The sequence below is a fragment of the Onychomys torridus genome, chromosome 18 (genome assembly GCF_903995425.1).
Source record: "Onychomys torridus chromosome 18, mOncTor1.1, whole genome shotgun sequence".
In the NCBI taxonomy this organism is placed as follows: Eukaryota; Metazoa; Chordata; class Mammalia; order Rodentia; family Cricetidae; genus Onychomys; species Onychomys torridus.
In genome coordinates, this window is record NC_050460.1 from 35,793,199 (window position 1) to 35,814,323 (window position 21,125).

Here is a 21,125-nt window from a genome sequence, read left to right on the forward strand (position 1 = left end):
TAATTGCATGCATCAATAGTTCACTCCTTCTTATTGCTAAGTACTTTGTTTAATCAATATTCAACTTCAAGGCATTTGGGATATATTGAGTTTGGGTTGATTAAAAAGAATGTATATTATTTTGCATGGTTAAACACTTTTAGACCAGTAGTACAATGACCATATAGTAAGTGAAAGATTATGTTTTTTTTTTTTTTAATTTTGTTTTGGCTATAGGGCTTCAGAATGCTGTCCAGGCTGGCTTCAAACTTAATATTCTTTTGTCTCAGCTTCAGTGCCATGACCTTAGGAGTGCATACCATAGCTGATGAAGGTTCAGGTTTCTCAGAAGCTACCAAACTCTTTTCCCATATGTGCAGCTGTGCCATTTCACAAGCTCAGAAGCAGTGTGGTGAGGAACAGGGTCTCTGTATCCTCATCGACACTTTGCTACTAGTTTTGACTTTGAACATTCTAATAGCCACATAATCCTCTCTGTCCCTAACTGTCATGTCCTTAGTGTCCCATGTGCTGGGATGCACTACCCACATGTCTCCACCTGCAAGCTGTCTTTCTGTTTCCCCCCATTTCCAGCTGGGTTATTTGCCTTTTGCCATTGGATGTTGGAACTATTTTATTGTTTAAAATATGAGTTATTTATTGGTTAGATCTTTCTAAATATTTTCTGTTGTATAAATTATTTATTTTAATGGGATATATAGGAACTTCTGTAAGATAAAGGTGATAGATTTTGATTAAACTAAACTTAATGATTTAATTTTAAAGACCATGATTCTAGTGTCATGTTTAAGGACTAGTCTTTAGATCTTGGGGAATTTCATGTTTTCTTTTATTAGCAGAACATTTTCAAATTTGCAATGAAGTCATGATACATTTTGAGCTGCTGTCTGGGGCTGATTATTTGACAGTGGATGAACAATTGTTTCAGTTCTCCTTGTTAGAAATACTGTCCTTCCTCCATCTAGTCTTTGCATTGGTGTAAAAATTTTGTTGGATGTTCTTGGTTGGGTCTTCTGAATCATGGATTCTGGTTCATTCATCTGTATACACATTTCTCTGCCAATACTATACCAGAGCCTTATGCATGTTACAAGTGTCCCACCATTGAACTCCATCCTCAGCCTTTAGATTTTTTTGAAACAGAATCTCACTGTTCAGTGCAGGATAGTCTTGTGTTCACTCTGTAGCCCAAGCTGGTCCTGAGCTTTCTATGTAGCCCAGTGAGGCCTCAAACTTATGATCCTCCTGGCTGTATTACCAGGGTGCCAAGAATGATATACATTTCAATTTCATATGTTCATTGCTAGTATATAGATATTTAATAAGGTATTTGTAGAGTGGTGTCATATTTACAGAAAAGTGAGTGGGAATCTATAGAATATCTCCTATTGCATTCCATAGCAAGGCACATTTGTTGCAATATGCACATCATTAGTAATTAAAGCCTATCATTTTAATTAAAGTTTATATTTTATGTTTATGTATTCTATGAGGTTGGGCAAATGTATTATGCCCAACACCATCATTACTATGTGATTTAGAGTTGTTTTACTGTCCTGTAAACTCCTTGTGCTCCGTGTACTAAGTCCCATCTCCCTGAACCCCAATAAAGACATTTACACTAGGCTTATTTACAGTAGCATTAAATTTTCTTTTTATTTACGTGTATGCATGTGTAAATATATGCCACATATACGTGTGTTTGCAACCTTGCAGAGGCAATCAAATGAAGTAGGATCATGTGGAGCTGAATTTACAGGTGGTTGTGAACTACTCAACAAAGGTGCTGGGAACTAAACTTGGATTTTCTGGAGGAACAGCAAGTACTCTTAACTACTGAGCTATATGTCTTCAGCCTCTAGTGGTTTTCTTTTCTTTTCTTTTCGTTTCGTTTCTTTTCTCTCTCTTTCTTTCTTTTTCCCTTCCTTCCTTCCTTCCTCCCTCCCTCCCTCCCTCCCTCCCTCCCTCCCTCTCTCTCTCTCTCTCTCTCTTTCTGTCTTACTTTTTTTCCCGAGACAACGTTTCTCTGTGTAGCTTTGCCCCTTTCCTAGAACTCACTCTGTAGCCTTGGCTGGCCTTGAACTCACAGAGATCCACCTAGCTTTGCTGTCCAAGTGCTGGGATTAAAGGCGTGTGCCACCACCGCTCAGCCTCTAGTGGTTTTCAATTGACCTGTTTGTATGCCTCTATGGTCATTACTCATTATCTACCTGAAATATGTTGTCATAGCCAAGTGTGAAACTGGCAGCAGAAAACTTTATTTTCTTTATATTCCTTTACCTTATGGCAAGGACAATTATCTCTCAAGTTCCACATATCCTGAGAGTCACATGTGCTAAGTTACTTTACAAAATCTTTTATCATCAAACATGGCTAAGAAAATTCAAGAGAAGAAAGAATAGGTATAGTACTCACTCATATTTTTATGATTGGTCTTATTATTATTCTGGATAGAGCACTGTTGTTTTGTTTTTATACAGAAGATTCCCTCTGTGGTTTTGACCAATTCTGGTGGTGACAGATTCCACTATTTTCAGGTATCTGCTAGTGTGGTGGTGTCCCTTTCATTGCCCGACACTGTCCTCATTCTAGGTGTTAAGTCTGAAGTTCAGAGTTTTTAATCTTTCGGGGTTACATGCCCGGTGCTCCCAACCCTCTTGCTTGTGACAGATATTCACTGTTATCATTTTTCTGTCTACGTAAGGAGTTATCTCCCCCATCACTGTCTCAGCGGTACCTTTCATTGCCTCCTGGCACGTGCCAGAAGTTTGCTGCTGTTGTTACAGTTTTGCTCTGATTTTTTTTTTCTTTATGCTGCTTGGGCTGTTTTTGGCTACTTTAATCTGTACCTTTACATCTTCTGGTGACTTTGAAAACTTTGAGCAATCATATCTTTGAGTGGTTTTTCAGCCTGGTCCTATTTCATTTAACCTTCGAGACACAGAAGACATACATCCTTCATATTTTGTCATGGTTCCACAGCTCTTTTAGTTTCTGATTATCTTTGTAAGTCAGTCTCCAGGCTTGTACAGATGAGGGGATTTCTGTTACTGCATTCAAAGCTTGTGGATGGTTTCCTTCCCTCTCTTCATCCTGCTGTTTAACATGTTTGCTGATTGTTCTTGTTTTAGTTATTTCAGGTGACTCAGTTTTCATTTTAAAATGCTTATTGTACCATCCAGTTTTTATTTGGTTCAGGGATTTTCACATTTGTTCCCGAAGTGTTTCCATAGCAACGGCTTCAAAGCCCTGATCAGATAACAAACCTCTGCACCATGGCATTGGTGTCTAAGGACTCTGCTTTTCATTAATGCCGCAATTTCCCTGATCTTTTGCATTACTGAGGATGCTTAAATAGGAATTGAATCAGTAAATAGACTATTATATGATTGTGGACCTTGTTTAAAATTGTCATTTGAGTCAGATATTCTTGATACTACTCTGAAGAGGGAAAGCATGGCTTCATTTGCACCCATTGGAGGTGGTCTCTAAGCTTCTCCTTCCCTAACCTGTGACACCTGTATGTGTATGTGTCTTGTTCTGCTGACAGATAGTGAGGGTCTGGTCTCACATTTGCTTCCTCTGACTCTGTCCTGGCTGTGTGAGGCCACATTGCAATGCCATCCACAACCTTCCACAACGGAAGGGTTTGGGAGAAGTGGGCAGCAAGATAGTGAATGTTCTGCCTCTCTGGTAGGCCTCCCATAACTCCATTCTGATAGGAAAAGTTATGCTTCATCTCGGATGATGAGAAGTCCTGACACCCGACATGCTCTCCATGGTTATCGTGGAGGGTGGTTTCACTGCCACTTGGAGGGGATAAATAAATGTCTGGACTTCTTGGATGCAGAGTAGATGAGCTGAGATAACATCTCTGCCATGGTGTTTGGTGGAAGGGACTCTTGAGCTTCTCTGCTTTTCCTCTAGCATTTGGCCAACGTAGAAGGCTTGTTTGGATGAGCTGCACAATTGCTTGTGTAGTCTTTTGAGTAGGGTGTCTTTGTTTTTTTTTTTTTTTTTTTACTCAGTCTGTGCAACTTCTTGACTCCAATTTTGGGGCATGCAGGACAATGAGAAAACCTTGGCAACTAATCACTGGGCTGTTCCTTGAGTCCCAGTGTCCCTAGCTTGCCTGCCTTCTGCTGTCTACCTTTATGGATCTTTTGATCGCTCATTTTACATGTGATTTCCAGGGTGTTTAGTTGTGCCTGACAGGAAGAATAGAAAGACGCGTGTTTACCTCATCTTCTTGGAAGCAGAAGGTTGCTGTTACCTGGTGAGGAATTTTGATTTGTCACAGGTCATTTATCCATCCATTCAAGTGACTGTAGGACAGAATGTCTCAGAGAAAAGAAGCAGCCAGAAAGGCAGAATGGAGATGGCTGGACTCAGGTTTAGGACAATCACTGGAGGCTTCTGCATGTGGCCCATGATCTGGACCAGAATATCATGCAGTGACAGCTGGCAGGATTTACTGATAGATTAGATGTGGGATGTAACAGAAAGGACACTGAGTGATAACGCTTTTTAGTCCTTAGCAACTGGAAAGATGTAAGTTCTGGGGGTGAGGAAGGCTGGGTAAGCTTTGCAAGCATTTGAGCATGCTAAGTGGATGTTATCTCAGCTTTGGGATGGGAGTCCGGGGTTAAAGGCAGGAAATACATATTTAGCAATCATTGTATGAAGGTAGCTTTAAAGCTTCAAAACAAGAGGGAGCTCTTTGCAGAATGAGGACAGAGGGACAGCAGGTCAGTGTAGGGACAGCCCTAAGATGTTCCATTGATGAAATCAGAGAGAGGAGCAGGGACCAGCCCAGGGAACTGACAGTGTGAACCTTGGAGCTTAGCATCTTGTTCAGGGCAACAGCAAAGACTGTTCAATGAAATGGCTTACCTTGTATTTCTTTTAGTCAGGCCCACTAACTGCACTCAGCCCAGAGGCCCAATTCTGGGTGTTCTAATGAGCCAGCAACAGCTAACTAGTCCCCAAAAGCCAATTGAGGAGAAGATGATAAAGACAGAAAAGTTATTTCTTCTTAGCATAGGAGAAAAGCAGCAGAGTTATGACTGGAAGTCCATTTCTTGGGAAGACTAGCCAAGTTTTAGGGTGATGTTGTGAGGGTCAGGGGCTTGCAGAGCTAGTCATCTTGGTCAGGCGACAGTCTGCCTGATTGTGGTGCCAGGGTGGGTCAGAGAGTGGCTTGTCTTCAGTAAGACACTTGCTGCTACCTGGTGAGGAATTTTGATTTGTCACAGGACATTTATCCATCCATTCAGGTGACTGCAGGACAGAATGACTCAGAGAAAAGAAGCATCCAGAAAGGCAGAATGGGGATAGCTGGACTCAGGCTTAGGACAATCACTGGAGGCTTCTGCATGTGGCCCATGATCTGGACCAGAATATCATAAAACTGGCAATTGAAACTGTTGATTATAATGGCCCCTCACATCTTAGAAGTAACTACTTCTCTTGACATCTTCAGCCTTGAAGGTAGAGGATTATCATCTTTAGTGCATGCCCCTTAGGTGACTGGCATACCTAAATTTCTAGGTGAGTAGAAATCTGACTCAGAGTCTAAAGGGGCAAAGGAGACAGATTCAAAAGGAAGGCAGAAATGCATATGGCTACCCATCATGGGTCGTCAGGATCCAGTGAGGATTTAGTGCTTTTTATGAAGAGCAGTCTCTAAGCCTCTAGTCCTTATTGTAGTTTCATAAAACATAATAAACATGAGTACTGTTGGAATTCCAAGGCCTCTGACCTTGAGAAGCTAGCAATAATTGGAAAATGCAAAAATGCACAAAACAAAAGGTGCCAAAGTGATACCATCTTACTTTCTTAGTAATTAGTTACTTACATTCTTCTTTCATTTTATCTGCATGTAGAAGCCTATTAACACTGGTAATATGTTAAAAAAAAAAGACACAGAAGGTTTTTAGTTTTTATTTATAAAACTTTTTTGCTTTTTTTCCCCTTTAGTTTTTCAAGATAGGGTTTCTTGATGTAGCCTTGGCTGTCTTGGAACTTGGTCTGTAGATCAGGCTGGTCTCAAACTCACGGAGATCTGTCTGCCTCTGCCTCCTGAGTGCTGGGATTAAAAGCATCTATTTCCTTTCTCATTACAGTTTATAGAGCAACAGAAACATACATGAAGCTACCTGACATGCAGTGCTCATGCTGGCCCATCTGCTGTACCTTTGTGTGTTATATAAGAATCTCAGTTGCCTCAAGATGGCACTTGAAGTAGCCAGTCAGCAGCCACAGAAATGCTACTGAATTATCAGCCTCTTCCATGCCTATTACTTGCTTCATAATTAATATCAACATGAACAAGCTCTCCTTCCTGATAGAATAAATGGTAATTAACTGTGCTCCAAGAATGAATAAAAGTGGCCCAAGAACATGGATTCAGCTGGTTCTGGACACCATGTTCTCCCCTCGGGGTGGATTACATGCATGTTTGTAGTCATAGAACAAAAGAAAATAATAAATCAAGGTACTTCCCAAATAGATTGGCGGAACTTCATGTAATAAGGTTACAGAAGAATATAGGTTTCCGATAATAATGGTGACATTCTTCGCTTTTGGATTGGGGGAAGCTACTGATCTGCTAAATGAGTATATTAAAAATAATTTTTTACATAATAGTAGAGAGGGTGTTAGATTAGATACAGAAGCAGGTGATATATGGCTACTATAGATAACTCATGAAAGATTTGGCCACCCATCTGCAATATTCTAACTCTCCACAGTCTGATGTATCTTTAGAATCATCCGTATGGGTGTGGCTTAAAACTAGGAAACTTCAGTTCTCTATAACATTGTAAGGAAAACCATTTGTGTGTTCCTCATAATGATAAAGACTTTCATACATGTATTGATTAATTTAGATGATTCAGTAAGTTCTCTATTTTTACTTCTTAGTTTTGGTATAGTGAATCCATGTTGCTCTATCTTTTGCTATATTTCTACTCTTCACAAATTAGTTTGTGGTGCTGAGATAAAAGGAAGCTGAGATGTAATACAAGTATTTTAAAATGGGCTTGCCTTATCTAAAGTGGGTTTACCAGCATTTTTTTAAGCCATTGCCTCTTTTTTTGTTTGTTTTTTTGACACAGGGTTTCTCTGTGTAGTTTTTTTAGTGCCTGTCTTAGATATTGCTCTGTAGACCAGGCTGGCCTGGAACTCACAGAGATCCTCCTGGCTCTGCCTTCTGAGTGCTGGGATTAAAGATGTGCGCCACCACGACATTATCAGTCCATGGCCAAGGCTATGTTTGCATCCACGGTCTTTTCACTTTAGGGCTGTTGATGTCCTGTGGGATACTTGTGAAAGTCAACTTGTTCGTTTGTTTCCAGAGCAACAGCAGTTGTTCCACAATCAGAGGGTGTTTGCTCTAACAGCTCGTGGTGTCCAGCAGCTAGGGAAGGAAGTCTTCCAAAAATGTGTCCTTTCACAGCAGATAAGTGTGGAAAGCAAGCTCTGCAAATGTGCAGGGAGAAGCTGTGGGAATCCTGGGCTGGATCTTTGCAATGGTTTTCTCCATTGAAACATGAGTTTCTCCGCTCTCCAAATGAGCAGTTTGAGACAGCTGCTTCTTTCCAGCCGCGAGTTGGATCTTCAGTGTACATAGATCTTTTACAAAGGGGTGCGTTGATAGTGCGCTTGCTGGGACTCTATAGAGAAGAGCTGGAGGTGACCTCTGAGGCTGCTGCTTCACCCTCTTTATGAGAAGAAATAGAAAGCCAGGGAGGCTGGCTTCTGAGGAGCGCATGACAAGTAGTGACAAGTAGTGTCAGGAAAGCCAGTGAGGGAGAGGAGAGTGAGCCAAGGCTGCCACTGCATATTTCCATTGCATCCCTTAGGATCCACCCCTGAGAAAGGGCAGATGCCTGGCAGGTCCTTCTGATTGTAGTTAGTAAAGGCTGACTTTGAAGGTCTGGGAGCATGCTTCTTGCTTAGTGGGGAAATCAGGATTCTGAGTTCACTGTGGGGATCACAGGAAAGGCCTTCCTCAGCTCCTTGAATGTTTGGTGATATAAATTGACAGAAGATTAAGTGGAAGAAAAGATGGACATACTGAGCCCATGAATGCAAGGGAGCAAGAGAAATGTGCAATTCCCCAGCAGCCCAGCATGATTTAGAAATTCTGTGTGCTTTTTCTGCAAAGGATGAGGAGAATGAGGGCCTGAGATGAATTCCAGGGGAGGAGAAGTAAATGGTTTTTTAGACAAATTCAGTGGCTTTGGAGAAACACCCCATAGCAGGGAACAAAAGTCGGTGGAGCCTGCATAATAGACACTGGATTACAAAATGATTGTCTTCAGGATGTTGAATGGGACGTAAATACAGGACTATTGTGTGTGAAGAAACCCTATCCATGTGCTCTGGCAAAATTATGATTTCTTCTTGTTGTAAGAGCTTAGAGAAGTGAAAATTCTAGGAAGGAACTAGAAGAAATTGTTTTGTTCCTTGGTGGCTCCACACATTTAACAGGCAGGGAGTTATGACAGGAGTCCCCTGCAGTGGCGTGTGCTGCTCTCTGAGTCCCTTTTACTTAAAAACGATCAACTTACCCGAACACTTCATATTAGGATGACAGGCTCGTTAACTGTGTCTAGACAATGTAAGAAAGTTTGTCACGGAGTAAACGTGGGTGTCTGAGATGTCCCAGCTGTCTTGTTTGTTATAAGAGTCACTTGTCTTACATTATTGTAGTGGGGAGCCATTCCAGCTTTGACCTGGAAGTTCCAATCCCCATTGAGGCTTAGGTAATGGTCACACCTACAAGGCGGGGCTGAGAGAGGTCACTGAAGACCCAAGTTCTGGATGCGGGGGCTCTCTTGGTTCCTGGACCCTGGACGGTGGAGGTGTTCTTCAGAGAACACCGCTGGACTACGCTACATCTTTCCCAGACCCTGCAACCTACCTATCTCTTCAATTGTAAGTTACCCCACAAAATAAACCTCCCTTTGAACTTTGTGGAGTGGCCTTAATAATTTCACCAATACATTACTTTCTCTTAGGCTCATTCCTTGCACATGTGGCCCACATCCAAATCCACCCCACTCCTGTTTCTGCACTGGCCAGCCCCTTTCAGGGACATCAGCTGGTGGACTCATGCCACAGGGGCTGGCGAAATGCCACCTCAGCAAGCCAAGGCCTCTTCTGCCTGACTTTTCTTTCTTCCTGAAACTCTATGGTCCTTTATCGTTAGCTTCAGTTCCTTGGGAATGGCTTCCAGCTCATTTCGCTTTCTTCATAAGACACTTGCATTTCCATGAAGGTTCTTGGTGTTTTATTTCAAAATACTTCACCTCCAAGGGAATATAAAGCTCTCTAAAAGGCAAAGGGGATGTGAGACTTTTGCCTTTTCTTTATGCATGGTTTTTCTCATGCTAAACCAAACTGTTTCCGTGATGGTTTTGACAACAATGCATAGAGGGGCTCTGTAGCCAAGTTTTAAATAGTTAATTCATGATTAAAACAACAACAACAACAACAACAACAACAACCCAAAAAACAAAACAAAAACAAAAACAAAAAAACAAAAACAAAACCCTTTCTGGGGGAAAGGCATTACAACTTGAGGCAGAACTGTTACTTAGAAAAACTACTGCACTCTACGAGGAGCATCAGTAAGTATCTCTTAATGATACTAGATCCCGCTGGATCCCTTTCTCTAGCACCAGGCTTGCCATTGTCCTGCACCTTTATACCAAGCCACTGGAAGGCCCTGCTCTATTTCTGCCTTCCTTTTCCATCACCCTTGCTTGTGTTGTCTCAGGACTTCCTTTCTTCCCAGCCGTCCCTGCTCTCTCCCCTTCTCAGAGTCACTTTCCACAAGAAGCCTTAAGCAATGTGCTAACATGGGGCCTGGCACCCTTTCTATAGTCTGTGTAATGTCCCATCCACCTGTCACACCTACCCTTGGCACAGCTGGCCGCTGACTGCCAGCCCATCGAGGATTTCTCTACGTTTTAGGCATTTTTCAATGATATAATGCCGTGCTGGTGATTGATTACCTGCCACAGCTGACATAGGATAGAATTTCAGTTTGGTGACTGCAAAAATGGAATTCCATGTAGCTGCTGATCACTTCTTTTGTTGTGGATCTTACAACGCACACAGAGGAAAACAGCAAAGCATTTGAATACTGTGCAGTTCTTTGAAAATGTTCTCTTTGGCCGGGCAGGTGGTGGTGCACGCCTTTAATCCCAGCACTGGGGAGGCAGAGGCAGGCAGATCTCTGTGAGTTTGAGGCCAGCCTGGGCTACAGAGTGAGTTCCAGGAAAGGCACAAAGCTACACAGAGAAACCCTGTCTCAAACAAAACAAAACAAAAAAATGTTCTCTTTGGTTGAATGGTAGAAACACCTTTGAGTCACATCCCAAGAAGATGACTCTGTATTTATAAAATTATTCCTTAATGGAGGGCCTCAAAGTTCCCTGGAAAGATGTGATTTTCAGAATATTAGATGTTTGTAGAATCAAATCATCTGATACCAAAATCCCAGGACACTTAGAAAGGAATCCTTGCTAGTGAGCCTCTGCTGGTGATTTCCTAGGATGTACTCAACAGTTTGAGGCAAGGATATTACAATTTTGTGTTTTAAAATGTGTAATAAAGTAGTTTTATAAACATTCCCTTCATTCCTTGCTGTGAAGGCCACCGGGTCTTTTCTTAGAGGTCAATCAGATATTTTTTGTTTAATGTAAAGGAGATCAGTGGGTGGGGAATATGGCCTGCCTTAGGCGTTCAGAGTCGGGTAGGAATCAAGACAGGAGGTCCTACGAACCTCCCTGTTCTGGATTCATAGGTATGCATTGCTGTGTGTGGGAACAAGGAAACATGGAAACAGAAGCCATAGCTCTAAGGCTCCAAGTGTTAGCATCTGTTCCCTTGATTCCTCAGCTCTTCCTTTACATGAGGCTCTTTCTTGCCAGTGCAAATTCAGCCACAGTGACAAAGGTCTAGACAGTAGATTTATTTCCTTTTGAACTAATTAGCTCCACTCTGTTCCATGAGCACTGCATATCCCATTAATCTTGAGACTCCAATGAAGATTAGCTGAAGAGTTAATGATCATTTACTCATTCATATTTTATTGAGCATCTATTTCATGTCAAACTAAAGTTTCCACTAGAGTTAGAAAGATGAGCGAGTCCCAGTCTCTGCCCTGGAAGGAGTTCCTGGCTCACCGATAGGGTGAGGGTACACACAGAGAGACTGGAGCACTGAGTATTCGTTCTAGAGACTGGCATGTATCAAGAACATAAATGAGTCCTCGGGTCAGGTGTTCTGCTTCAAGCTGACAGCACCAGAAAACAGGGAATACTATTGTCACATATTAAGGAAGGCTCCACTTCTGGAGAGGCCAGGAAATTGGCTCAAAGTCACATGACTAAGGATGGGCATTCCATCTCTTGAATCTGTCCCCTTTCCTTCTTGGCCTACTCATTGGCTCTATGTGCAGGCAAGGGTGGAACGTGCTATGTCCCTGCAAAGGGAGAAGGATGGTGATCAGGTTCTAGAGGGCAAGTCGTGCCTTCAGTCAGGCTGCTGTAACAAATACCACACTGGAGTAACATGAATCTTAAAAGGTCTTACTAATAGAAAAATCTGGAGCCAGATATTGGGGTAAATGCTGAAAGATCAGAGAAGTAGAACAAACCACAGCCAACCTCACCTTGCAAATTCCTCAGCTGATCCTGTTTCTTCAGACTGAATGCCTCTGTGTCCTCATCTGAATGGATCTCAGGTGAACTGCTGCTAAAAGCCTAAAAGCTTAAAAGCTTCTAGTTCCTGGTCCTTACACCTTATATACCTTTCTGCTTCCTGCCATCACTTCCTGGGATTAAAGGCATGTGTCCTCCCAAGTGAAGACATGAGATCTCAAGTTCTGGGATTAAAGGTGTATGCCAATATGCCTGGCTGTTCTTAGTGTGACCTTGAACTCACAGAGATCCACATGGATTTCTGCCTCCTGAGTGATAGGATTAAAGGCATGTGTGCCACCACTGTCTGGCCTCTATGTCTAATCTAGTGGCTGTTCTGTTCTCTGATCCCCAGATAAGTTTATTAGGGTACACAATATATCAACCACACACTGGTGGCTGAAGAAACAGGGATCTGTCTGTTGCTGCTATTGTGGAGGGAGGAAGTCAGGGTGAGGTGTGGCTGAGTTCCAGAGAGGACCTCTCTTAGTTGGTTGTCTTCTTATACTCTCCTCACTTGGCAGAGAGGAATCAGATATGTTTTCTTCATTTTATAAAGTCACTAATTCCATTAGAGGACCCTGACCTTATGACCCCATCCAAACCCATTTCCTTTCCAAAGGACCCTACCTTCCAATGATCTCTCATTGGGTCTGGGGTTAGACCTTCAGCACCTGGGTATGGGGCAGGAAAGACACAGACATGCAGTTCACCACAAGGAGGAACGTTGTGACTAGAAAGAGCTTTGCAAAGTCCTTGAAGCCTGATGATTACACTGGCCCTCCTTTGAGCTAAAGGGTAATCCCAGGACACTCATGTGGTCTCTTGGATTGAACAACACAGGAGTTTGTACACACTGTCTTAATCTTCACTGCCCTAAATGACAGCATTCTGGATGCTGCTGCTCCCAAGATGTACTGTACTATCACAGACACTCCATTACTTACAAGGAGATGTGTCCTGATGAAGCCATTCTGTTGAAAGGGCGTGCTCACCATCCTAGTTCAGAAACATGGCCAGCTTTAGGTACCGGTTGATTTCTCTCTGTGACAACAGATCTGAATGGAAACTGCAGCTGGCTTGTGCTGCAAACACTCAATAGAGATGATCCATAGCTCTAGCCTGGGGGAAAGATCAGTTCATTGTCTATTGACTGCAGATCATTTAGCACCTGGTTAAATCTGGAAAATTTCAAGTGAAACCATTGTAAGTTGGGGACCAGACAGTCCCATGACTGTAGCTACTGCTATTACCATCAATAACTCTGCAAAGTCCTCTGTCTCAGCAGCGGAGAAGACCCCATTTCCACCTTCTATCTCTTTAAGAGGCATTAGTGGGTTAATAGGTGTGAATGCATTCATACCTGAATACTCTCTACCCTTCTGGAAGAAACACAGTCTTTCCCAAGCCAAAATGGAAGGGGAGCCTTGCCTCTCCTGCCCAGCATGCTCCCTCCTTGACACTTCGGCTAGTTTTACACTAGGGAGATTAATAAACTCACCAGGTCTCCCACTGCACCTTTAGTCTTGAGAAAGTCCATTGATTGTGATGAGTGGCTGCTTAAGCTGGATCAGTGCATAGAAATGGACACATTGTACAGACTGTCCTCCTGCCTTGGGGTAGATGTTCCTGTATTTTTAGTCCTGTTTGTTACTGCCAAGACAAGCTGTTCAAGGAGATGAAGGGCAGGATTACTACATGACAAGCATCTTGCCTCAGGCTGCGGCAACATATCCTTGAGTCCCTGTTTGTGCTGGAGGGAGGTGGGGCTGTGGGATTTGCTTTGGCTCTGCTGGCAGCATTTGAGGCTCCTGGAGTGGTGCTGAACAGGTTTCACTTGGCTCGCCCTGTGTCCATCTGAGGCCACAGAGCAAGGTTTGAAGAGTGCACACCAGGTATCTTTGAGTTACAGATAGAATATTTATAACTGGATATGTGTGTGTAACTGAATAACAAAACACTGTAGACTTGAGATTGTGGTCATTTGGATTGACTTCTCCCTCTGTACTCTGGACAAAAGAAGTCTTATTATCTAGATGAGAATGTTATAAAGTGTGGAGAAGGTAGTTGTAACTTGACAGAATGAACTGTGTGGGTATATGGGTAAAAGACAGGGAGGGCGTTCATTTTTCTTGCTGGTTCTTCCTTACCTGTACAGTGGTGATTTCACTGTTTATTTCATTCCCACTCCAGTGGTTCAGCTATAGGGCAGCCCCTCATGAACCCCCACTTGCAATGCTACAATAACTTGTTCTATCCTTTTTTCCTATCAGTTTCAAGTTGCATGTATTTTGGTACCCATTTCATTGATGATTGATTAATGACCTTCAGGGACTCTGTAGCACTGGGAAGACACAGGCCCAACTCTTTGGAATGTTATATTGGCCTCACTGCCATTCCTGGTCCCTCATGTCTCATTCGACCAGAATGGCATCTGTAGGAGATGCTTTCTCTTATGTCTCCCACAGAATTCTCCCGTCTTCCAGTTAGAATGACCCTGACCCCATCTGTTGCTGCCTGGAACAGTAAGACAAACATTAAGGCCAACCACAATGTATTTTTTTTCCTTGCCATTGCTCAGCTTTGAAATGACACCATGGTATATATTAAAGCCTGCCTCCACTGGAGCACTTATGACAGTGTTCAATGAGTATGCTTTTCCCAGCTGTAATGAACTTGTGAATGAAAGGATTGTGTCTTTCCTTATCAATTTGGGGCACTCTGTATGTAAGCAGCATTCAGCATGCATTTGCTAAACCAGGTGGTTTCTGGTTATCAGCAACCTCAGGGGTTTTCTTGGGGGTTCCTAGTAGGTGTGGATGCTAGGCATGGAATTTACTCTAAAGCAAGTCACAATTAAAGCTTGGGGCTTATTTTGCCAACCATCATTCACATTAATGAGGTTTTAGTGCCTTTTTATCATATTCATAGTAGAAAATAAGTACCTGGAATTTTGTGTTTTTTTTTCTTTACATAGGAATTCAGAATTTATGCTAATTGTGGTATTAAATTCCTGTCTGTGGTAACTTACATATGTGCACAGATATACCCATAAGTACATGCACACATGCAAGCCCACACACCCAGACACACATGCATAGACACACTCAGGCATACATGCACATATTCCCACACAAACACATACTATTGTGTAGAATTAATTGTCCATGTTGTTTAGTGATCTTCAGTGTCCCATTCTTTGGGGTAATTTTTATGGTTCCTTCCTAAGAAGTTCTTAATAAATGTTTCCTTATGCTTCCTACTTATGCTAGTTTGGAATGTGTCTCTTTAGTTCTACTCAAGGCATGGGTACCTTGGTGTTTGTTGAGATGTGAGGGTGCAGTGGCTGGTGCTCTTTGTGGCATGGGTTATGAACAGCAGGAAGACATTATGAGTAGCCTTACATTTTACCTGCACCCTTGTTAAGGAGCTAGACAGTTTCTAATGAGGTGGTGACTCTCTGTCTCTATGAGTAATAGCAGAGTACTGTCCAAAGGAAAGCTAAAGATGCCACACAAAGGGGAATATATAGATATGAACATGAAACATTACAGAGAAACAAGGTTAGGTTCAATCAGTGCTGGTAGTTTTTAATCCAAATCTTCTAGAATGAAATTACTATGTACTTCAACTTGCTATATAACCATGTTTGATCTTGAACTTCTGATTCTCCTGCTTCTACCTCCCAAGTGTTAGGATTAGAAGAAGATGCCACCACACCCAGTTTATGCTACACTGGGAATCAAACCCAGTGCTTTGTGCATGCTAGGCAATCACTCTACCAACTAAGCTTTATTATCAGCCCCTGAAGAATTTTTTAAAAATAAATGTCCTACTCTGGATTGACAGCTAGGGAGCCTGCATGGGACTGACTTAGTCTCTCTGCATGTGGATGGCAGTTGTGTAGCTTGGTCTGTTTGTGGGGCCCCTAGCAGTGGGATCAGGACCTGTCCCTGGCACATGAGCTGGCTTTTTGGAACCTATTCCCCATACAGGGATGCTTCACCCAGCCTTGATGCAGGGGGAGGAGCTTGGTCTTTCCTCAACATGGTATGATGTGCTTTATTGACTCCCATGGGAGGCCTGCCCCTTTCTGGACAGAGGAGGAATGGATGGTGGGGGATAGATAGGAGGTGAGGTGAGGGAATGGGAATAGAGGAGGGAGAGGAAACTGTGGTTGGTAAGTAAAATAAAAAAACAATTTATTAAAATAAGAAAAATAATAAACTTCCTAGTAATTTATTGTCAGTAAATGTCTTGTTTGTATATTTATTTTATATACATATATAGTAAGGGTGCATAAATGTTTCTTGGGAACATTTAAGAAGCCTTACCATCATTTATAATCTTATATACCACGAACTCTGTAGTGTGACCTTCTAGTAGCTCTCATTGGTGGATACATACATCTTTGTTTCACAGAAGAGACAGTGGCTCAGGAACCTCTAGCTATCGATTCAAGGTGTGTGTGTGTGTGTGTGTGTGTGTGTGTGTGTGTGTGTGTGTGTGTTGTCTGCCTTTCTCTCTATATCTATGTGTATGCCTCAAATGTGCAGGTACCTAAGGAGATCAGAAGAGTGTTTCAGATCTGCAGAAGCTGTTGTGAGCCACTTGATATGGGTGCTAGGAATGGAACCCAGGTCCTCTGAAAGAGCAGCTGGTGACCCTAACTGCTGGGTCATCTCTTTTAACACCTGCTGACAATAATTTTAAACTTTAATATTTAAATTCATCCTAAGTAATTTAGAGAAGAAAATTATTGTTTTCTCTATTCACAGATACTAATCACATTTTCCTTTCTTACGTTTGATTTTTTCATGCATGGTCTTGTTTTGAATCATCTTGACCTCAAGATCCATTCCTGGGTCACAAATTGCCTTATTTCTCATCTGTTTCTCTGAGACGTTGTCACTAGATGCAGGATCTCAGGCTAGGCAGTCTTTTCTTCTGGCACTTGAGGTGTTCTACTGTGGTTTTTTTATTATTTCTATTTTTTGAGATTATAATTCTTTTATTCTCTGTTCTTCCTGATAAGGAAGTGTGGTCACTGCTCTCCTGTATGTGACATGCACACATTTTTCTCTCTCCGAATATATTGAAGATATCTGTAGTTTTTTAGCCACTTTACTTTCAGCTGTCTGAGAGAATTTCCTTGACCTTATGAACTTGGGAATTTCTTGTGTCTATAAATTTGTCAACACTTGTTGAATTGATCGACTTTGCTTTGTGAACGACTTCGTTTCTATACCAAAATCTCTTGCCTCTGCTTTAGGAGTGTCTATGGATACATATATGAGAGCTTTTGATTCCATCACATGGTGTCCGGAACTCAATTTATTTTTCTCAGTGTGTGTTCCCCTTCCTCATTTGTATTAGAAAATTCCATTTGCTTCACCACACAACCCACCCACTCTCCCCTTCCTAGTCTCCTCTCAAGCATATCTCAGGATTTTACATTTTCAAAAATTGTTACTGAAAATCCATAAATTCAGCTTAGTTAATTTGTTATAGACTCTTCCTTTCCTCCTCTACATTTCCAGAGCATTACCTGCAGTTCACAGTGCTCCTAATACCAGTTTGAAATCTAAGGACTTAGACATGATTCTGTGGCTTTCTATTTGCTCATGGCCTGTTCTCTAAAGCATTGGTCAGGGTTTCGTGGTCCTGGTATATCAAATAACTTTAGCTTGTAACCTAGACATGTTTGAATATTGAATTTTCAGACTTTGTATGTTTTTTAAAAATATAGACCTATTTATTATCCTATTATTTCAATAGTAAATCATTCTTTTCATTCTGTTCCTTATGTTTGTGGTGGCAATTTTGACATCAAAGGAGCTTTCAGAAGCCCTGGGGTCCTGCTCTTGGTGTGTCCTACCTAGGGGCTGGCTCTGGGATCAGGAGACTTCACAGTGTCTTTTGTTTCTCAGAGACTTTGTCACACTACCTTGGGCATCTAGGCCTGAAAAATCAGGAGTGAGCTTGATGTTAGTGTAGGTCGGAACAAAGAACTGCAGTCTTCCAGCTCTCTCCCCTATGCAGTTTCCTCTATCCCCTCTCACTTCTAGATCGAGTTCTAGTCCAGCTTAAGCTTCCAGGATTATGGTATAGATCTCTGTAATTCTGCCATACAGCAGAGACAGCAGGAACCAAAAGGAAATATTTAATGAAGATTCCCCCACTGCTGGGAAAACAAAGATTCCCTTTCCAGGTTCCTCCATGCGAAGCATGGATCATCTTCTGGATCTTGGGTGCTATGCCTCACTGGTGCAGAAGTTCACAGATGCACTTGGAGGAGAACTGTGTTTCTGGACTACCAATTATTTTGCAAGCCTAACCACAGTTACAAGATACATATCACAGCAGGCCTGGGAGTTATGGCCAAGGGGTCAGCATTGAAAAGTGAGATGGACACTAATGTTTCCACCCCTGCAATCAGGGCTCAGTCATCTCCAACCAACAGCAGCCTTTCTTCCCACCAAACTGTGATGGCTCCTCTTCTCAGCTTTCTATAATCCTGTCCTTTGTTTTGTAGGATGGCAGTTGATTGACATGTTTATTCCTTGCAGGCAGGATTGAGACACATACATTTTATTTCCCAATAAAAATTCTATATTTTCCTTAAGAATATTGTAATTTGACTAATATGTCTCACTGAGATCACCCCCATTTATACAAAAGAGAACTCATTTTGGTGTTTTTGCCTTAGGGAAATGATGGATTTGTTTAATAGATTGGTAATTATCCAGCTCAAAAATGATCATTAGGATGCCTTTTCATTTGATTACTGTAAATCACTAGCCCCACAGTCCATTAATCACTAGCTACATGCAGTACCTCAGCTCTGTCTGTCCTTGAATAAATGACCCCCATGCAACTTCATGTTGACACTTCCTTTAATACAAATATTTAATAAAAGCCATATTCCATACATATCTGATACAAAGTTTCTTCTGATACAAACTTTTCTTAATGATGTAACTTTTATTGTCTTAAGAATAGTTCCCATGAGAGCCACAGTCTAAATAGAAGCCAGCTTTTTTTTGGTGAAAGCAATCAGAGGCTCACCATTGGACAAATATCTGGGGTGAGGCAGTGTTTCTGTTTCATGTGTAACCTTTCATGTGGCCCTTGGATAGCTAGTGTGAATCACCAATCTGTGATCACACCGGGCAGATCTTTAAGTATTCCCACTTCAACAATGGACAAATGTGGCCAGAGAAATGAGCTCCTGGGGCACATTTAGAATTTGCATGGTACAAATGCTGAGCAAGAGGCATTACTGAAGTGTGTCAAGATGGGCTGAGCCTGGTTTCCGGCTAAGGATTTCTATTGAAGATCATTCCTGGTCCACTGTGTGAGTTTCTACCCAGCAAGTAGTCCCTGAATGAAATTAGAATATTGAGAAACGAACTTCCTGTGGAATAGCCTGCTACAACCAGGGCTGACTTGTTTCTCCTCCTTTGTTCTTGGCTTCCAGTTTACCGTGGCTTCTGGGCAGTCCTGCTGCTTCTGGGAGTAGTGGCTGCCTTGACCGCGGGCTTCCTCATCATCTGCGCAGCCCCCTTTGCCAGTCACTTCCTTTATAAAGCTGGAGGAGGCTCCTACATCGCTGCAGGTAGGTGCAGTACCCAAGGCATGATTTCTAGCCACATCCCCTGTATTTTTGCCTTTGGTTTTAGACACAGGTCTCGAGTTCAGACTTTTATTAATGGTAATACAGTGATGCTCAGATACTGTAATTCTTCACTACATGCCTGTCACTTTCTATAGACTTCCCATTTTCTACAAGTTGGCTGTTTTTGCCTATTGAATCCCTAGTAGGCAAATGTAAACACCAAGGCTAATGATTCACCCTGATGTAAGGGATTAGTCTGTAACTTTTCATCTGTAATGTGTCTTCTATACTCATACCATAATATATAAACGAAAGGCTGATATTGACAAGGACAAAATCTCTAGAAGGTAGATAGTGTCTTAGTTAAGATTCTCATTGCTGTGATGAAACATCATGATCAAAACCAACTTGGGAAGGAAAGAAAATTATTTCACTTACACTTTCATATCAAAGTCCATCACTGAAGGAAGTCAGGGCAGGAACTCAAGGTAGGGATTGAAGTGAACTCAAGGTAGGGATTGAAGTAGGGACCATCAAGGAATGCTGCTTGCTGGCTTGCTCCTCTTTGCTCAGTCTGTTTGCTTGTAGAACCCAGGACCACCAGTCCAGAGTTACCATGATCCATACTCGGCTGGGGCCTTCCCTATCAGACACTAATTAAGAAAATGCCCTGAAGACTTGCCTATAGGCCAATCTTATAGATGCATTTTCTCAATTCTGTTTTCCTTTTTCAGGTAACTAGCTTGTGTCAAACTGACAAAAACCAAAACCAAAATAAAAAATTTAAAAAAAAAATCACAAAACCCAATAGGACAGGTGGATTTGAGGATGACTTACCAAACTCACTGTGACATCATGAGAATGGAGTGTTTCTATGTGAGACCATAGTGGGAGTTATAGGAAAAACACTGATGATGCTTTGCTGTCTTTTGAATCATTGTATGACAGCACAGGATAATGTTCTTCAAATTTCAATCAGTGATCAGTTAGCAATACCCTTTTTCCATAACATAGTGCTTAGCTCTTCATAATAAAGATAATGATCACATATGGCTCCTCTGCTAACACAGCATCATTCTGAGGAGCAGCCAGTTTATCTGGTTCTGTCCTTCTTTTCCATTCTGTTCTGATGGCTCTCTTTAGTTGGATGCAGCCGCTAGAGCTCATCGCTGTTTCATCTTTTCCCATCTTTACTAAGCTATAACCCACATACCATTCAGTCTACCATTTTTAATTGTGTAATTCAGTGGAATTTGTAGTACATTTATGGACTTGTACAAACATTACCACCATGTGCTTTCAGAATATTTAATCACACTGTAAAGGAACACTGTCTTCCCTCTTCCTCCTTTCTACCAGAAACTACTAATCTCGTTCCTGTTTCTATGTGTACACCTATTGGGAGTGTTTGATCTAAAGGATATCACATGCTTTTCAGAAGAAATTCAAAAAAGAAATGCCATTTTTCTCCAGGCTGGTACAGTGCCTGTTCTGGAAGTTATTAAAGTAGTTGATTATGACAATAGTTCTGTGGACTTTTAATTTCCTTGATGGCACAATCACAAATCCAGTGTGCATGATTTTGCAAGGATAGTAAGAAAATCAACATTGCATGAAACCGAACATCATAGTTCATGGTATCATTTGGTGTAGGAAAAGCCACATGTTCAGAGACAACTAAAGTTAACTATCCACTGGAAGTTTCTATCACCAAACATAGACTTTAAACAATCCTGATGTCAATGATTCAAGTGTTAGAAGAACTTTCAAGTCTGACACCTGTCTATTAT

At 41.8% G+C, this 21,125-nt stretch overlaps 1 protein-coding gene across 1 annotated transcript in view; it reads left to right on the forward strand.

Moving 5' to 3' along the window:
* Nucleotides 1-21,125, forward strand: part of Tmem182 (transmembrane protein 182) — a 48,741-nt gene that overhangs the window by 13,929 nt on the left and 13,687 nt on the right. Inside the window, exon 4 of the mRNA XM_036168140.1 lies at nucleotides 19,198-19,335. Within this exon, the coding sequence (XP_036024033.1) occupies nucleotides 19,198-19,335 (138 nt within the window). The remainder of the gene's footprint in view (nucleotides 1-19,197; nucleotides 19,336-21,125) is intronic.